Raw genomic sequence first — 18,159 nt, 5'->3', positions numbered from 1 at the left:
TCTTGCTGCAGTGTCTAATTACATAAATTCTCACCACTACCCTGTGGGGCAGGTGCTTTTTGGCTTCTTCAGACAAGGGTAAGCAACTAGCTCATTCCTTGCTATCCCAGCGCGAGTGCCTAACCATCTCTGATTTTTCAGGATGACGCCAGTAGCGATAATGGAACCACGGTAAGAGTTCCTGTTCTGATCTCTTAAGCTTCTTGTATCACGGTTTATACTCCCTGCCCCACGTATCTTTCCTGTTCCCTATAGTACTTGAGTCCTTCTCACCAAACCTGAGCCAGGGAGACAGAGGCCGTGGACCCGAAAAATACAGGTCAGGAGTGGGTGGACCCAGTGGGAATTCTAGGGAGGAACCTACTATATGGTGGAGGAGGCTTAGGTTGAGTAGGTCCCCGGCTAAGAGGGGGCTCTTACGCCAGTATGACGCAAATAGGCATAAGAGCCGGGGGTGGAGATGTCGTCATTGCACGCCTGCAGTTGGCCGGGTCGCCTCAAGAGGGGCAACTAGACCCCGCCTTGGAGGTGGGTGGGGAGTGGCAGACTCCGCCTAGGCTCCTGGGCTGACTCCCACCAACGTCGCCGAGACTCTGGCCGGAGAGAGAGAGCTCAGAGCCGGGAAGGATGAGGCGCCCGCGGCGGCCTGGGGGCTCCGGGGGCTCTGGAGGTTCCGGGGGCTCCGGGGGCCTCCGACTGCTGGTCTGCCTGCTGTTGCTGAGCGGCCGCCCCGGGGGCTGCAGCGCCATCAGTGCCCACGGTCAGGAGAAAACTTGATGGGGGCGGGGGGAAGCGTCGCAAAAGCAAGAAGCTCGGGTAGGATAAATGTTGGGAGGCGGGGGGTGGGTGGTTTGTAGGGTGAGGAAGATGAGAGGACATGAAGTGAGACGAAGGGAGATGGAGCTGAGGAAAGGGGCGTAGGCTGGGAGGTGGAGCCGGGATTCGCAGGCGGGACCTGGAAAAGTGGGCTCCAGGGAAGACTAGGTACAGGAGGAGGAGCGGGGGTGCACGCGAGTTGAGAGATTTAGAGGGACTACAGGACCGTGGGAGAAGCCAGAGGCATCGCCGAGAAAGAGGAATGGACGACCACCGGCGGCAGGAGCCTCTCCACTGTTACCCGACTCCAGCTTCCCTGTAGGACTGGCTAGAGACAGAGCAGGATTTATCTTTTAAGTCTAGAGAGGCCATTTGCTCGAGTTGGTCGGCTATAAGAAGGGGAACACGCAAGGAGAGGGAACGGAAGAGGAGTAAAAGGGGAGGGTCCTCTTCTTGTCCCCTTTCCCAAAGCTGGGCCTGGTGCTGACTCACATCTAAGCGGACATAGTCAGCGCTGACTCATGGGCCCGGGATGGGGGTGGGAAGGTTGCTGGGGTGGGGTGGGGGGGCGCAGCCTCTCCATCTGGCTCCCTCTTTCCCCACCTTGGCTTGGGGGCCAGTGCACGGTACTTCCTGTGAGGCCAAGAGTTAACCAGACAGAGCGGAAGGATGAGCCACTCCTTGTCCTGCCACCTTTCCCTTGGTAAACGTCTCCTTTCCCGACGTGCCCTTAGCTCCTAGGTTCAGCACCATGGACAGCGCCATCAACTCGCGCCTGGGACAGGCAGCCCCAGAACCAAGCTCCTGCACCCCTTCCCTGCCACGCGGGGGAGGTGTGCTGGAGCTTCCGCCTCTAATTCCAAACTACTAGAATTGGGATGCTTTGAGAGATTTGGGGAACCACCGTTTCCTTTTGAATTTGGCCACGAATTCTCCCACAATGCTACATAATCTACCCTCCCCTCCTCCCACATTCCAATTCCCACTTAGGCAAATTGAATCTTTTAAAGATTGAAACTAAGATCTTCAGACTCCAAAGCTAGACCCCATTCTTCCTCAATAATTCTCGGCCTTGGGGCTGGAGAGATGACTCAGTCAGTAGGGTGCTTGCCATGCAAGCATGAGGGCCTGAATTTGGATCTTCAGCACCCATATAAAAATCCATGAATAGTGACTGATGTCTAACCCTAGTGCTGGAAAGTAAGAGAGTCAAATCCCTTGGGTGTGCTGAGTGAACACTAGGTTCAGTGAGATACCCAGTCTTGAAAATACAAAATGTGGAAGATACCCAACTTGATCTCTGGCCACATGCACATATATAAATTTGTATGAATATATATGCGAGGGAGGGAGAGAGAGAGAGGGAGGGAGAGAGGGAGAGAGAGAGGGAGAGGGAGAGGGAGAGGGAGAGGGAGAGGGAGAGGGAGAGGGAGAGGGAGAGGGAGAGGGAGAGGGAGAGGGAGAGGGAGAGAGAGAGTTAGTTCTAGGCTTCTTCCCTACTGTCCTCCCAACTTAAAGCCTTCCTTAGAAAGAAATAATGGGGCCATATCTCCTTCCTCTGTTTCTAAACCATCTGACTGTCCTCTGTGTTCTGTGTTCTGAGAATCTTCTTCTCTCCCACAGGCTGTCTGTTTGACCGCAGACTCTGTTCGCATCTGGAAGTCTGTATTCAGGGTGAGTAGGGCCCTGGCATAGGATTCCAAGACAAAAATGGGGAGGGAGAGGTCAGCTGTGAGGAGAGCAGAGAAGCACAACTCTAAAGCTAGAGAAGGTGGAGAGAACCCTGTCCGTCTGCAGCCTGGGCTTTGGGAATCTTCCTGCAAAAGCCCTGACAAGACCTTTGTGCTTTTAGATGGCTTGTTTGGACAGTGCCAGGCAGGAGTGGGGCAGGCCCGGCCCCTCTTACAAGTCACTTCCCCAGTTCTCCAGCGCCTGCAAGGTGTGCTCCGGCAACTCATGTCCCAAGGTGAGGTCTGGTTGCATTGGAACGCAGAGATTGGAAGTTGGTGTGGGTGGGGAGTAAAGGGTCACCTCACCCAAAACTTTCTATTCATACAACTTAATTATTATATCCATTCACGAAGCCCCACCTTCTTAGAGTTTTCTGGATAAGGGGGCAAATCAACATGATGATAGGATCCCAGAGATGGGGTTCTCTGGAGTTGCACACAGAAAGCTTGCAGATGAGGTTGCTGGAAATTATCTTTTAGGTTTGTTGGAATTTTGCTTGCTTGTTTGTTTTGAAACAAGCTCTCACTGTGTAGCCCAGGCTAGCTCCAAATTTATTATATTGTCCAGGCAATTCTTTTGCTTTAGCCTTCCATGTACAGGACCGCAGGCATGTACCTCTGCATTCAGCTTCTATGTATGTCTTAAGAAGTTTGCTGCAACAAATGGTCCCTTGGAGGAGTTAACTGTAGCAGGAGCACAGACAGTTCTAATGCATGGAATAGATGTTTGCAGGTACCAAGATATGAGTCATGAGTAACCCAGATTATGAATCCAGAGCAGGATCTGGGCATAATGCCAGGCAACTGTGATCTTAGCACTCAGGGGACTGAGGTGGAAGAATCCCCTTGAGTTTCATTCAGGTCAGCCTGTGCTAATGAGACCCTGACTCTAAATAAATAAACCCATAGAAGGAAGAATGGAGGAGAATGAGGTGAAGTCCCTCTAGAAAGGATGAGAGATCTCTTCTGAGAGCAGAGCTTCATGGGTAATGAGTCAAACAGGATCAAGATGCTCCGTGCTGCTGCAGGGAGGACATGAGGAGGACGGCCGTGGGGAGGATGGTCCAGGTGTTTGAAACAGGCATATGGAAGATTTCATTTTCCTGACCATACTTTATCTCTTCAGAAGCCTACAGAATATGTATTGTTCCCACTCCACACAAGACCCAGGCTCAGAATGGAGACCCACAATTATGACAGGGCCAGTGGCATTTGTTATGAGTTCTCCATGTCACAGAACTATTTTCCACAATGTGTCCTTTTAATTATCACAACAATCTTAGGAGGCGCGTATCCCCAGATGAGAGAGTTAAGGTCCAGAGAGAACTGAGATGGAGGAATGGAGGCTTAACAACTTGCCTAAATTCCCCAGTTCTTTAGGAACCAAAGCTGGATTCCAGCCCAGGTAGCTTGACTCCAAAAGTTATAGCTGAGGGTAGAGGTAGAAAGTCAGCTCAGCTTGCCCACTGTGTCTCCAATCCCTGGCACTTCCTTGTCCCACCCCCACTCTACCCATCACAACTCAATGTAGGGAATGGGATATCCTCCTGGCTGAAACTAGCTCTGGAACTGGGCCCCCACTCTCGAGTCAACTCTGCCCTACCCTTCCTCCTTTCAGGCTTGTCTTGGCATGATGACCTCACCCAGCATGTGATCTCCCAGGAGATGGAACGCATCCCCAGGCTTCGCCCCCCAGAGCCCCATCCAAGGGACAGGTAGGCAGCCTTTCCCAACTGCCTTAGAATGTTGAAACTGGTGACCTGTGACCTTCCTTATAGGCAGGGGTGGGGGTGGAGGTGGCAAGGTCTGCAGACTGGGGCACAGGAAAAACCACATTGAGAATGGTCCTTCCCTCTAACGGTTGACACACTCAGTAGAAGTTGAGTTTATCCTGGAAATCCAGCAAAACAGGACATTAAGAAGATGTTGGCATTTGACATCTCATATTTTTGGTTGTAAGCCTAGCCTTTAATGGCTGAGCCATCTCTCTAGCCCGGCATTTGACATCGTAAAAGAAGAATTAAAGTAGTTGTTATGAACAAACTAGAATTTCCTTGGATGTACCTAAGTAGTTTGTTCCTGTGTGGAATTGTGTAGGGCAGAAAACAGCACTCTCTCTCTCTCTGGTGAGACCCTCTACATCGGTAGTTCTCAACTTTCCTAATGCTGCTTAATACAGTTCCTTGTGTAGTGGTGACTACCCACCCTCCAACCATAAAATTATTTCTTTGCTACCTCATAACTGTAATTTTGCTACTGTTAGGAATCATAATGTAGATATCTGTGTTTTCTGATGGTCTTAGGTGATGCTTATGAAAGGGTCCTTCGACTCCCAAAAGGGTCATGACCCACATGTTGAAAACTGATGCTCTAGAGGCAATTCTCAGACAAAAGAAGGGCATGTTGAGCTCAGATATGACACTTGGTCCAAGAGGGCAATAGCAGTGGGGCCAGGCCTTCTCTGCTGTTTGAACATATACTTAGAGAGCAGGGGTGGGGAGCGGCTCACAGGGACAACGCAGTCACCCTATAGTCACAGTCCACCCATGTATCTCCCCTTCACCACTCACTGAGCTCCTACCTGTGCAGCTGTGTTTCAAAGGCATGCATATGGCTTGGGGATGTAGTACAGTGGTAGAATGAACATCTTGCATATACAAGGCCCTGGATTTGATCCCTATATAAACACACACACACACTCATACACACATACACATTCATACACACACACTCATACACATACACTCATACACACATTCACACACACACTCATACACATACACGCATACACACACTCATATACATACACACACACACTCATACACACACACTCATATACACATATATACACATTCATACATACACTCATACACACACATACACACACTCATACACACACACACACATACCTGTTCTTTTCTACCAAAGACAGAGTCATAACAAACTACCTTAGCAAGCTGGCCTCTCTAGCCTGCCTTCATCTCCATGCCCTCTAGCCCATCTCTCCTCTTCATTTCTTACAGGACAGGGCTATTCTAAAACAGTGACTCTGTCCATCTTCAACCTTGTAAACTGTCCACATCCTTGACCTATACGAATATACAAATAAATCTCTGAGCCGATAGTGGTAGCACATGCCTTTAATCCCAGCACTTGGGAGGAGTTGGAGTCAGAGGGAGCTCTGAGTTCAAGGCCAGCCTGGTCTTCAGAGTGAGTCCCAGGACAGCCAAGACTTCACAGAGAAACCCTGTCTCCAACCCCTCCTCCTCCTCAAAAAACCAAACCAAACCAAACTAAAACAAAACCCAAACAAACAAAAACAAAAAACACCACCAAACCAAACAAATAAATCAATCTCTCTGTTTCTGTCTCTGTCTCTGTCTCCCCCGCCCCTTCCTCTCTCTCTCTCTCTCTCCCACTCCTTATCTCCTTATCTCTCTCCTTTCCTCCCTAGGTCTGGTTTGGTACCCAGGAAACCAGGCCCTGCAGGGGAATTGCTATCTCAGGGCAATCCTACTGGCTCCTCTCCTGCTGCCCAGGGGTTTCCAAGGCCTGCAGGGGGTGGGAATGGAGCTGGGGTGGGCTCCCCACTGTCCCCTCTGCAGGCTGAGTTGTTACCCCCTCTCTTGGAGCATCTGCTAATGCCCCCACAGCCTCCACACCCTGCTCTGACTTATGAACCTGCACTGCTACAGCCTTACCTATTCCACCAGGTGAGACCTCCAACCTGGCCATTCCCCAACCCCAGTACCCAGCCCCGACTCTGTTCTTACCCACAACTCTGTTTCCCCACAGTTTGGCTCCCGAGATGGCTCCCGGGGCTCAGAGAGCTCCTCTGGGGTAGTTGGTGTTGGTCACCTGTCCAAGGCTGAAGGTCCTGCACTCTTCAGCAGAAGTGCCTCCAAGGCCATTTTGGGGACTCACTCTGGACACTCTTTTGGGGACCTTACAGGTCCCTCATCTGCTCAGCTTTTCCAGGATTCAGGGCTGCTCTACATGGCCCAAGAGTTGCCAGTGCCTGGCAGGGCCCGGGCACCAAGGTTGCCAGAGGATGGGGGCAACAGGGCAGAGGACTCTTCAGAGGGCCATGAGGAGGAAGTACTAGGGGGTCGTGGGGAGAAGTCCCCTCCCCAAGCAGCACAACCAGGTAGCAGTGGCCTCAGCCTCTACCTCTCTGTCTTGGGGTGGGGGTGGGGTCTACCTCTTTGCTGGGGCCCTTCCTGGCTACCTTTGAAGATGTTCACTTATTCATTTGTTTATTCAGTTATATTTTTATTTTATTTTTAAGACGAGGTCTTGCTGTTACCCCAGGTTATCCTTGAACTCATTTTTAGCTCAGGTGGGACTCAAACCTGCTGCGATCCTCTTGCCTCAGACTCCTGAGTTCTGAGGATTCACACGCAAATCACCACAGCTGGCATTCTGCCTTTCATTCACACATTTAACTGTCTATTGACAAGCTGATCCACACAGCCCTAGCTTCGATGTGGGGAGAGTGGGGTGTGCACCTGGCACACCTCGAGTATGTCCATGCTCTTGGAATGAGCATCCATGTCCTAGTGTTTGAAAAGAATTTGCAATGTGCATGTCCCATGCCCCAACCACCCCTCAGCACTGCAGTCCTTTTCCACCGTCGGCCCTAAGCTCTGTGTCTGGCTCCCGGCAGATGTGAGTCTGCAGAGATTGGCTCCTGTGCTGGCAGGCTATGGAGTAGAGCTGCGTCAGCTGACCCCGGAGCAGCTTTCTACCTACTTGACCCTGCTGCAGTTGCTGCCCAAGGGCACAGGAAGAAATCTTGGTGAGTGTCCAGTCAGGGAGGCCAGCAGCTCCCATCTCCACAGAGGTTATTGTAGAGGAGAGTTTGGGGGTTTTCTTCTTCTTGATATGGGGTCTTGCTGTAGTCTAGGATGCTCTGAAAACTCATGTTCCTGCCTCTACCTCCAGAGTTTAGGATACAGGCATGGTCCAGCACGCCTGGCTGGAAAGAGAGTTCTTTTGAGGACAGGGAGCAAGAGGGTAAGCAGGGGAGGTGAAGCATTAGACCAGGAAAGGCACTAGAGAGTGGGAAGGTCATGGAGGCGGTGGGTGAGTGGGAGCCTGGGCAGAGGGGGTGGCATCTGGGTTGTTAATAGGACAGGGGTCACACAGATAGAACAGGTTCAAGAGCTCTGGTCCTTTTGGCCTTGACTATTGCTTTTTGTGTTTCTACAGAAGGAGCTGTAAATGTTGGAGGAGCCAATGTCAAGAAAGTGAGTTCCCAGCACCTAGCTGTCACACACACACACACACACACACACACACACACATATACACATACATACACACACATACATACACACACATACACACACACATACATACACACATACATACATACACATACACACATACATACACACACATACACACACATACACACACATACATACACACACATACACACATACATGCACACACATACATACACACATACATACACACACATACACACATACATACACACACATACACACATACATGCACACACATACATACACACATACATACACACACATACACACATACATGCACACACATACATACACACATACATACACACACATACACACATACATACACACACACATACACACACACAACATACACACACACATACACACATACACACACACACACACACACACACACACACCTTTGCTTTGAGATCATGACTCAGAATCTATCCTCTGGTCCCTCACTTTAGGGCCTAGAGACTTCAAATAATCACCTGTGGCCTCACTTAAAGTCAACAGCACTAGAAGCCAGAATCCTTAATCCGCCCCTCTTTTTACCACAATCCATTCAGAGTCCCATGATTCCTACAGTGGGGTCTTTGGTAGAGGCTGCATCTTGCTGTAGCTAGATAAGCTTTGTCTCTGTTTTAGGTGTAGGCTTCTAACTGTTGCCACAGAACAAAAGCCTAAAAACTGCTGCCTTTCTGTTTATCTTTCCCAATTATTGGGCTCAGCTCCCCACCACCACCCCACCCCCTGGAAGCCCCATTCTGTGGTTTACAGACCATATTTCACTCACTAAACTCTATACTCCCCCATTCATACATTCGATTCACACTCCATGGATGCCCTCTCTGTTAGCCAGTGTGTGGGCTTTGGGGGTTAAAAAGTTAAACCATTCCTAAATTCCACTGTAAAGAGTTTAGAGCCCAAAGTGTGACCGCCCCTCCTCCCCAGCCCTTCCACTCTAGAGGTCACGCCTGCACCCTGTCTTATAACAGGCAATACAAGAACAGATGCAGAGAGGAGACCCTGCAGAAGCTCTGCCCCCCACACCCTCGCTTCCTGGATACCTCGCTGCCAGCCCTGCCTCCAGCGAAGTTCAGCAGGCGCTGAACCCTGGTCTCCCTGAACCTCCCCACACATCCAGTCCTCTGGGTACCTCCTCAGTCCTTCTGGAGAAGAAAAGTCCCATGGGCCAGAGCCAGCCCACAGTGGTGGGACGGCCATCAGCTCGACCATCGGCTGAGGAGTATGGCTATATCGTCACTGACCAGAAGTGAGTGCTGCATCCTGGGGAAGCCCTCCAGGCCCTGTGGGATTGGGTTAGCCTGTCTGGCAAGAAGCAAAGAGCAAGAATCCAGCACTATTAAAAAAAAAAAAAAAAAAGGTTGGGAGGAGTGGGGCTGGAGAGATGGCTCAGTGGTTAAGGGCACTGATTGCTCTTCCGAAGGTCCTGAGTTCAAATCCCAGCAACCACATGGTGACTCACAACCCTCCGTAATGAGATCTGATGCCCTCTCCTGGTGCGTCTAAAGACAGCTACAGTGTACTTAGATAGAATAATAAATAAATCTTTTTAAAAAAAGGTAGAGGGGGAAGGGTAGTTCTACACTGTGTCTTGAGGTGGCCATCTCAAAAGAGTGCCTGAGAATCACCACTTCCCTCTCTGCCTGCTCCCCTCCTGCAGACCCCTGAGCCTGGTGGCTGGAGTGAGGCTGCTGGAGATTCTGGCTGAGCACGTGCATATGTCCTCCGGTAGCTTTATCAACATCAGGTGGGGTTGCCATTGTGGTGGGACAGCGTGGGGGCGGGGGCGGGGGCGTCTAGCCTGAGTGAGGTGGGAAGACAGCTCTGGGGTCAGAGACCTCCCAACTTGTCAAAGCAGGGGAGCCACGTGTAGGCCTGCTGCTAGCCTCATCCTGAATCTGCCTGTCATTAGACACACTCGTGGGAATCCCTGATCTGCCTTGCCGGCCTTTTTATTTAGAATCTGGAGTCTCCGGTGGGTAAGGGAGTAACATATTTCCTATTTGGCAGTGTGGTGGGACCAGCTGTCACCTTCCGAATCCGGCACAATGAGCAGAACCTGTCTTTGGCAGATGTGACCCAGCAAGCTGGTAAATAGCACCCTGTGTTCGAATCCAGGCTCCGCATGACCCCAGCCTTGATTCCTGTGCTGATCCTTCCCTAAACTATTTCCAGCCCACATAGGGCTGAAAAGAGCCTGGCTTGCACCCTTCCTGCAGGGCTGGTGAAGTCTGAACTGGAAGCGCAGACAGGGCTCCAGATTTTGCAGACAGGGGTGGGACAGGTAAGCACTAACTGTAGAATCTGTCAAAGCCCTCGTAGGTCTGACTCTGCACACAAGAGAGGAGGCAAGAACAGGAACTTAAAGGGTTCAAAGTTCACTGGGCTCACCAGCCTTCTTTCCCCATGCAGCCCGTCTCTGTGTAGTTCGCATTTTGACCAGCAGATGGCGCAGTGGCGCTTTCCTGAAGGACCATTCTTAAAGCTATATCATCTTTTTCATGACATCTCCTTTTTTCTGTTTCTATGGAAATCCTTCTGGTGGGTCACCCAAAGTCTCTGGCTCTTGAATTGGTCCATTGTGGATTTGGAAGGAAGCTGTATGCCCTTCTGCCTGTTACCTTCATACCCCTGCCTGTCACAGCTTTGTCCCTAGAGGTGGCCTAAGTAGGAGTCAAGGCCCCTGCAACCTTCCCTCTGACTCTGGTTTTGTTCCCACAGAGGGAGGAAACAGCTGCAGTCCTTCCCCGACAAGCCCATGGCATATCTCCCATGCGCTCAGTGCTGCTTACTCTAGTGGCCCTGGCAGGCGTCGCTGGGCTGCTAGTGGCTTTGGCAGTGGCCCTGTGTATGCGCCATCATTCGAGACAGCGGGATAAGGAGCGCCTGGCAGCGCTGGGGCCGGAGGGGGCCCATGGTGACACTACTTTTGAGTACCAGGTGTGAAACTATAGAAGCTTGTGGAGGGAAGGACCTACAAGGGGATCGAGTGACCCAGTCTTGTGCGGAGTAAGGATGTGGGCAGAATGAGGCCCTGTTTGGATAAAGGATGGAAAGGTCCTGGAAGGGGTGTTGGGACATACTTTTTAGATGAATATGGGCTGGGAATAGTTGGCTTTGGAGATGCCTCCCAGGAATATAATTCTGGGATTCTACTTTGTGGTATCTGAGGTTGTCATATGCACTGAGGCAGAAAAGAATGAGGGCGAAAGACAGATCTTACTCATCCCGTTGATCAGAGACAAAGCCTAAGGCATTGTTTGTTTGGAGCACTGAGAACTGAACTCCGCACATTGGGCAAGCACTAAGCCCGCAAGGACCACTAAGCTCCAGCCTGCGGCTTAGAAACCTTGTAGGGGGGTTCTAAAGACCCCCCCAGCCTCACCCAATCCTTCCTCTGCAGGACCTGTGTCGCCAGCACATGGCCACAAAGTCCCTGTTTAACCGGGCGGAGGGTCAGCCAGAGCCTTCTAGGGTGAGCAGTGTGTCCTCCCAGTTCAGCGATGCGGCCCAGGCCAGCCCCAGTTCCCACAGCAGCACACCATCCTGGTGCGAGGAGCCCGCCCAGGCCAACATGGACATCTCCACAGGACACATGATTCTGGTCAGGAAAGGGCCCAGGCCTAAATTGGGGAGGGAACAGCATAGCAGGAGAGGCAGGACGGGCAGTGTGGCCCAGAGCCGGGCTGTGGTGCCCCCTACAGGCATACATGGAGGATCACCTTCGGAACCGGGACCGGTTGGCCAAGGAGTGGCAGGCTCTGTGCGCCTACCAAGCAGAGCCAAACACCTGTGCCGCAGCACAGGATGAGAGCAACATCAAGAAGAACCGCCATCCTGACTTCCTACCCTGTAAGCGAGCCGTGGGCCAGCTTGGCCCCACACTCTGCTAGGAGCAGTTCAAGACTGGGGATGGCAGGTGGAGGGTGGGGAGTGGGGGATGGGGAGGAGTGGGGCTCCTGGTTCTGGCTGGGTGGCAGAGCCCTGGTGCCAGAAGGTCATTTGTGAGTTCTGTGCAGATGACCATGCCCGAATCAAGCTGAAAGTGGAGAGCAGTCCTTCTCGGAGTGATTACATCAACGCCAGCCCCATCGTGAGCAGCTCCGATTCCCACACTGACTCTGCCCATCTGCACTGCTCCTCTTTATTCCATCCCCCGTAGTCATCTCTTACTCCAGCCAAGCCCTGAAACTGTAGAGCCCATGTCCTCGAACTTAGGCATCTCAGCCTCCCCCACACCCTGGCCCACTCTTGACCAAGCCTCACTCCAAGCTGGCCCTTCTCAGTCTGGCTCATGTCATATCCTCTCTGCCCTTAGATCGAGCATGACCCTCGGATGCCGGCCTACATAGCCACACAGGGACCACTGTCCCACACCATCGCGGACTTCTGGCAGGTGCACGCTTGGAGAGGGGTTTTCCTGAGGCCCCTGAAGCCTGCCAGAGCCAGGGAAGGTAGAGGGCCGCTTACCTGGATCTCTGTCCTTAGATGGTGTGGGAGAGTGGCTGCACTGTCATCGTTATGCTGACCCCGTTAGTGGAGGACGGTGTCAAACAGTGTGACCGCTACTGGCCGGATGAAGGATCTTCCCTCTACCACGTCTATGAGGTCAGAGTACCAACAGTAAGGGGTAAATGGTGACATTTTAAAATATGAATGTATATATGTATGTATAGGTTTATGCATACACACACGTCATACATACATACATACATACATACATACATACATGCATACATGAAAGCTTGTATATTCTGTCTAGCACCAAAAAGCATTTGTAGGGACTCTGAGCCATGCGTATGTAAGACAGGGAAAATAAATATCCAAAGACTGAAATTACCACCTTTAACCTCCCGAAATATTTAATATTTGCACTGCTTGGGGAGCAGGAGGGTGGGGACTGGAGCGGAGCGCGTGCGCACCTGTGCTCAGACCCTGCCCGACATCTGACAGGTGAACCTGGTGTCGGAGCACATCTGGTGCGAGGACTTCCTGGTGCGGAGCTTCTACCTTAAGAACGTGCAGACCCAGGAGACGCGCACGCTCACTCAGTTCCACTTCCTCAGCTGGCCGGCAGAGGGCACTCCGGCCTCCACCCGGCCGCTGCTGGACTTCCGCAGGTGAGCAAGCTGCCAGCTGCCATCCATGAGCTCTTCCTGGGGGCCAAGGTCTGGCCCCCAGGAAGAGGTCATAGCCTGGAGGTCTGGCCTGGAGCCTCGCCCTTGATCTCTGTCCCTACCACCAGCCTGTCCCATCCCCAAACCAGTACTGACAGTTTGGCCGTCCTACCCTAAACTGGTGCTCTTTCTCACACCCACATTCTCACACCGCCATTCCACCATCTGGCTCCTTAGCCGGCCTGGAGCCGGGGTGTGTGTGTGTGCAGGGGGGAGTGTCCCTCTGGAGGCGGGGGTTCCCCTCGCCTCGCCTTCTGCGGGGCCCTGCTTTGCCTCCTGCCTTGCCCTTCTGGGCCTCAGCTCTGTGCGGGCTTGCTCTTTCACTCTCTCCTGTCCAGCTTCTAGCTTCCATCCTCATCTTTCTTACTGTCTTTCTGCCTCTATTTCTTATTTCTCTTTTCTTTCTTTCTTTTCTTTTCTTTTTCTTTCTTTCTTTCCTTTTTTTCTTTTCTTTTTTTTTTTTTTTGTTTGTTTGTTTGTTTGTTTTACAAGACAGGTTTTCTCTGTGTAGTCCTGGCTGTCCTGGAACTCACTCTGTAGACCAGGCTGGCCAGGAACTCAGAAATCCACCTGCCTCTGCCTCCCAAGTGCTCTTTCTTCCCCTTCCTTTTCCTCTTCTCCCGCATCTCCATCACTCTTCCCGTCCCCCCTTCTGTCTTCATTTCTCCATCTGCACCTCTCCCTTCTGTTTCTCTCTCTCCCCCTCAGTCTCATGGCTGCCAGCATCATTTATTTTTGTGATCTCTGCTGATAGTCTCACTTCAGTTGAACAGCCACAAAAGTGGTCATTGGCAGGCGTGGCAAACGCATGGATGGAACAGGCAGGCTGGCTGGTCAAGAAGGGACTAACCTGAGGGCTGCTCGGAGAACTGGGGCAGGAATGTAGAAAGAGACCAAGATTATCTTGCAGGGAGTTTTAAGGGAGAGAGGGAGGGTGCTGAAGCAGACACTAGCAGAGGGAGTAGCCTGTTGTAACACAAAGACCAGGCCAGGCACCCAGCATCCCTTGCCATTCATACACAGGTGGCAAGGAAGCCTCTCTACTGAAACCATCTGTTCCTCTGTCTTGTGCCAAGTTGGCCTGGATCTCCAGTGCCAGGCAGAGGGGCAAGAGTTGAGGTGGGGACCTTGGTAGTTTCTGAACTCCAGGATGACTGATTTCTGACTACCCTGCAACCTGAGGTACATTTTGAAAGTGATGTCAGAGTATTAAATTATTTTCATGTTTCCACCCACATTTAAAAATGTCAGCAGTTACAGGCACACACCTGTAATTCCAGCTGTGCAGGAGGCTGAGGCAGGAGATCTGCAAGTTCAAGGCCAATCTGAACAGCTTAGTTAGACCCTGTCCAATAAATAGTGAAAAAGGGCTGGGGACGTAACTCAGTGGTTGAGAACTTTCACAAGACCCTGGGTTCAGTCCCTACTACTGAATAATAAGTAATAATGTTAATATTTTTAAAGTAAAAGTTTTAAAGATTTGAGTACACTGTCGTTCTCTTCAGACACACCAGAAGAGGGCATCAGACCCCATTACAGATGGTTGTGAGCCACCATGTGGTTGCTGGGAGTTGAACTCAAAGACCTCTGGAAGAGCAGTCAGTGCTCTTAACCACTGAGCCATCTCTTCAGCCCCTCTTCATATGTGGTGTGTGTGTGTGTGTGTGTGAAATTCTCCCCTCCCTTTTTATTGAAAATGGATTATTTTATTATATAGCTTGACTACAGTTTCCCCTGCCTTTACTCCTCCCAATTCCTCGCCACTTAAGTAGACATTTTGGTGATAATATGGATGAAGCCTTGGCTTGACCCCAAATCTACAAAAAAGGAATAGCACTAGCAAAGCCCCTGATAGACTCACTGTAGGGTCACCGCCCCTGATAGACTCACTGTAGGGTCACTGCCCCTGATAGACTCACTGTAGGGTCACTGCCCCTGATAGAATCACTGTAGGGTCACCGCCCCTGATAGACTCTCTGTAGGGTCACCGCCCCTTATAGAGTCACTGTAGGGTCCTTGCCCCTGATAGACTCACTGTAGGGTCACCGCTCCTGATAGAGTCACTGTAGGGTCACTGTCCCTGATAGAGGTACTGTAGGGTCCTTGCCCCTGATAGAGTCACTGTCCCTGATAGAGTCACTGTAGGGTCACTGCATGGATTTTTTTTTTTTTAAGGCCACACAAGTAAGCTAAACAATTGCTGGGTCTTACAGCAGAATTATATAAATTCAGTTGGCATATGACAGCTAGAACTAAGTAATTGTTGCTGATGAATGCATTTTGGTGACCTGATATCAGGGCTGGTGTGAACTAAGGGCCTGAGTAGAAAAGGCCTGACTCTATGGTGGTAGACTAGGTGGCCTGGGAGTTACCAGAATGCCTTGGATGTGGTCAGAGCCACTGCCTCTTATCCACCCTTACTACCAATCATGGAGAGCGCCTGTGACATGCAGGCTCTTTATGCTATCTCATGGCACTTCATAGGAATCCTAACAAGGGCTGGTGAGATGGCTCAGCAGGTAAGAGCACCCGACTGCTCTTCCAAAGGTCCTTAGTTCAAATCCCAGCAACCACATGGTGGCTCACAACCATCTGTAACAAGATCTGACTCCTTCTTCTGGTGTGTCTGAAGACAGCTACAGTGTACTTACATGTAATAAAAAAAAAAAAAGAATCCTAACAAAGGGTCCCTTTATCATCTCCCATTTCACGGGTATGGGGACCGAGAAGTCAAATCCGTTATTTTGGTTGACCACTTGGGCATGTGGCTCCCAAGTGACAGATCAAGCTCAGCGCCACCCACATCAACTGTGGTCCTTTGCCACTGGCCCTGAACCTTCTCTCCAGCTCTCTTACTGCTCTGTGCTTGCCACAAGGTGGAAGAGTAAGAAAGCCAGCATGCAGCCAGGCAGTGGCGCATGCCTTTAATCCCAGCACTTGGGAGGCAGAGACAGGTGGATTTCTGAGTTTGAGGCCAGCCTGGTCTACAGAGTGAGTTCTAGGACAGCCAGGGCTACACAGAGAAACCCTGCCTTGAAAAATCAGAAAGAAAGAAAGAAAGAAAGAAAGAAAGAAAGAAAGAAAGAAAGAAAGAAAGAAAGAGAAAGAGAGAAAGAAAAGAAAAGAAAAGAAGAAAAGAAAAGAAGAAAAGAAAAGAAAAGAAAAGAAAAGAAAAAAAGAAAAGAAAAGAAAAGAAAAGAAAAGAAAAGAAAAGAAAAGAAAAGAAAAGAAAAGAAAAGAAAAGAGAAGAAAAGAAAGCAAGCCAGCATGCGGTCACACTCTGCTGTGTGACTGATGTTCTTTCTGGCTGGTGGTCCCTGGCCTTCACACTCACCTCTCCTTTCAGGAAAGTGAACAAGTGCTACAGAGGCCGCTCCTGCCCCATCATAGTGCACTGCAGGTGAGTAAGGACCTGCCACAGAGGCCCTGGGCTGGGGCCTCCCTCATTCCGTCCTTCCCTCTGGTCCTTTTCCTTGAGCACAAACTGTGAGCGCACCACCTCTCTGCCTCTTGTTGGTGAGCAACAGACAGGAGCCAAATCTGGCACATCTTGTCTTTAATGAGTTAAAAATAGACACACACACACACACATGCACAGGCACACGCCTGGAAGAATGTCAGCTCACAGCACTGGAAATATTTTCTCTGACCAAAGCCTGACCCCAGACTGTAGAGGGCCATTCCCACCCTGTCCTGCTGCCTCCAGTGAAGACAGAGCCATGGCTATCCTTTCTAGTTGTCCCCCTGCCTGGGGGACATGCCAGGGCTCTCAGACCTGCCTCTGTTGTCTCACCCATGACTCACTAACATTCTTCTCGGGCCAACTGGAATAATCAGCCAATGTCCCCACCCCAACTCCCATGCCTGCTCCCTTCTGGCCTTGTCAGGGCTAACTAAGCCTGTCTGTCACCATCTCCTACTGCAGTGACGGTGCAGGGAGGACAGGCACCTACATCCTTATTGACATGGTCCTGAATCGCATGGCCAAAGGTAAGGTCGTGTCCCCACAGGACCCACAAGCCCTGGTCCCTCCTGGCTCCCCAGCACGCAATGGGCCTGAGAACCCCCTGGGGAGCATGTGGACCCCTCTCCAGCCTTTGCAGAGGATGCCCAGGAGGTACGGGGCACGTTCCCCTCTGGATGCCCCCTTAAGCACCCCTTACCCCACCCCTATTCCCCAGGAGTGAAGGAGATTGATATTGCTGCCACCCTGGAGCATGTCCGTGACCAGCGGCCTGGCCTTGTCCGTTCTAAGGTGACAGTGGCTCCCTTCCCGTCCCCACTTGATTCCCTTTCCAAGCACTCTCCTCATGGCCACCATGAAGAAACCAGCAGCAGCCTGCCCCTCCCTCATCCCTCAGAAAGACTCCCCTCTTTCCAGATGCCTAGCACCCTCCACTCCTGCCATGTCCACTGGGGCAGAGGCAGAGGCTAGGCTTCCCCTGACCCTTCTGCCACTGGCCTTTCACAGGACCAGTTTGAGTTTGCGCTGACAGCCGTGGCAGAGGAGGTGAATGCTATCCTCAAGGCCCTGCCCCAGTGAGCAGCCCCTGGGCACCTCAGTGGGCATCCTGGCCTCGGCTCCTTCTGCCTGTGTGAGCATCTGTGCACCTACTCTTCAGCCCTACCCATCTGCCACCTTGGTCTGACTTGGCCATGGGAGCCTTTCCCAACCCAGTGTGGAAGGGAGTCGGGAGGGAAGGAAGGGGTAGGCTTGCCCTGCTTTATCCATGCTAGAACCATGGCATCCCATGGGAAGCAGACAGCAGGCAAGGAGAGGAGTGGACACCGGCCACAGGTGTGCCCGAGCCCCATCCTGCCTGAGTCTCTGTCTCCCTCTCTGGATGTGTGCGTCCCCACTCCCACCAGCCTACCACCTATAGACAAAGCAGAACGAGAAAGCCCCAGCTCCCCCAACCCTGCTACCACTGGCCTGCCACCTTGACCCTGCTCAACCTTCTCCCTCTAGCACAAGGGAACATTTCTAGAAAAGTAAAATCTACTTTTGTATCAGTGTGAATAAAGTTAGTGTGTTGTCTGTGCAGCTGCAACACGGATGCCTTTGAGGCGCTGTCTGTTATGCTTCCGGGCTCCAGTGTCCCCTGCCCTGTCTCCCTGGAGACACAAAGCCAG

General features: G+C 51.5%; 1 protein-coding gene across 3 annotated transcripts; it reads left to right on the top strand.

Annotated features, from left to right (window-relative positions):
* Window positions 1-300: 300 nt before the first annotated feature.
* Ptprn (protein tyrosine phosphatase receptor type N) lies at window positions 301-18,077 on the top strand. Of its 3 annotated transcripts, none has more exons than XM_085838482.1 (23): window positions 301-319; window positions 2,440-2,490; window positions 2,669-2,782; window positions 4,165-4,261; window positions 6,001-6,259; window positions 6,342-6,693; window positions 7,213-7,344; window positions 7,758-7,795; window positions 8,821-9,098; window positions 9,510-9,596; window positions 9,860-9,939; window positions 10,069-10,133; window positions 10,571-10,789; window positions 11,253-11,453; window positions 11,554-11,701; window positions 11,869-11,942; window positions 12,168-12,245; window positions 12,338-12,457; window positions 12,803-12,969; window positions 16,373-16,426; window positions 16,952-17,016; window positions 17,208-17,281; window positions 17,498-18,077. In XM_085838482.1, the coding sequence occupies exons 3-23, from the start codon at window positions 2,773-2,775 to the stop codon at window positions 17,567-17,569; spliced, it is 2,670 nt and encodes an 889-aa protein (XP_085694608.1). In that variant the 5' UTR covers window positions 301-319; window positions 2,440-2,490; window positions 2,669-2,772; the 3' UTR covers window positions 17,570-18,077. The 3 variants fall into 3 exon arrangements, with proteins under 3 accessions (XP_085694608.1, XP_021014345.1, XP_085694606.1); XM_021158686.3 differs by lacking the exon at window positions 301-319 and adding an exon at window positions 490-760; XM_085838480.1 differs by lacking the exon at window positions 301-319 and adding an exon at window positions 1,058-1,134.
* Window positions 18,078-18,159: the final 82 nt, after the last annotated feature.

This window comes from Mus caroli, unplaced genomic scaffold (genome assembly GCF_978045245.1).
Source record: "Mus caroli unplaced genomic scaffold, Mus_caroli_1 scaffold_1, whole genome shotgun sequence".
Classification (NCBI taxonomy): domain Eukaryota; kingdom Metazoa; phylum Chordata; class Mammalia; order Rodentia; family Muridae; genus Mus; species Mus caroli.
Note: the sequence above shows the minus strand (reverse complement) of the source record. Positions and strands in the feature narration are given on the sequence as shown.

Bases quoted from the DNA above. Each gene is read 5' to 3' on its own strand.
- Ptprn (XM_021158686.3), top strand. From the start codon at position 628: ATGAGGCGCCCGCGGCGGCCTGGGGGCTCCGGGGGCTCTGGAGGTTCC. The intron at 6,260-6,341 runs GTGAGACCTCCA...GTTTCCCCACAG, and splicing joins AGCCTTACCTATTCCACCAG to TTTGGCTCCCGAGATGGCTC. The intron at 6,694-7,212 runs GTAGCAGTGGCC...GGCTCCCGGCAG, and splicing joins TCCCCAAGCAGCACAACCAG to ATGTGAGTCTGCAGAGATTG.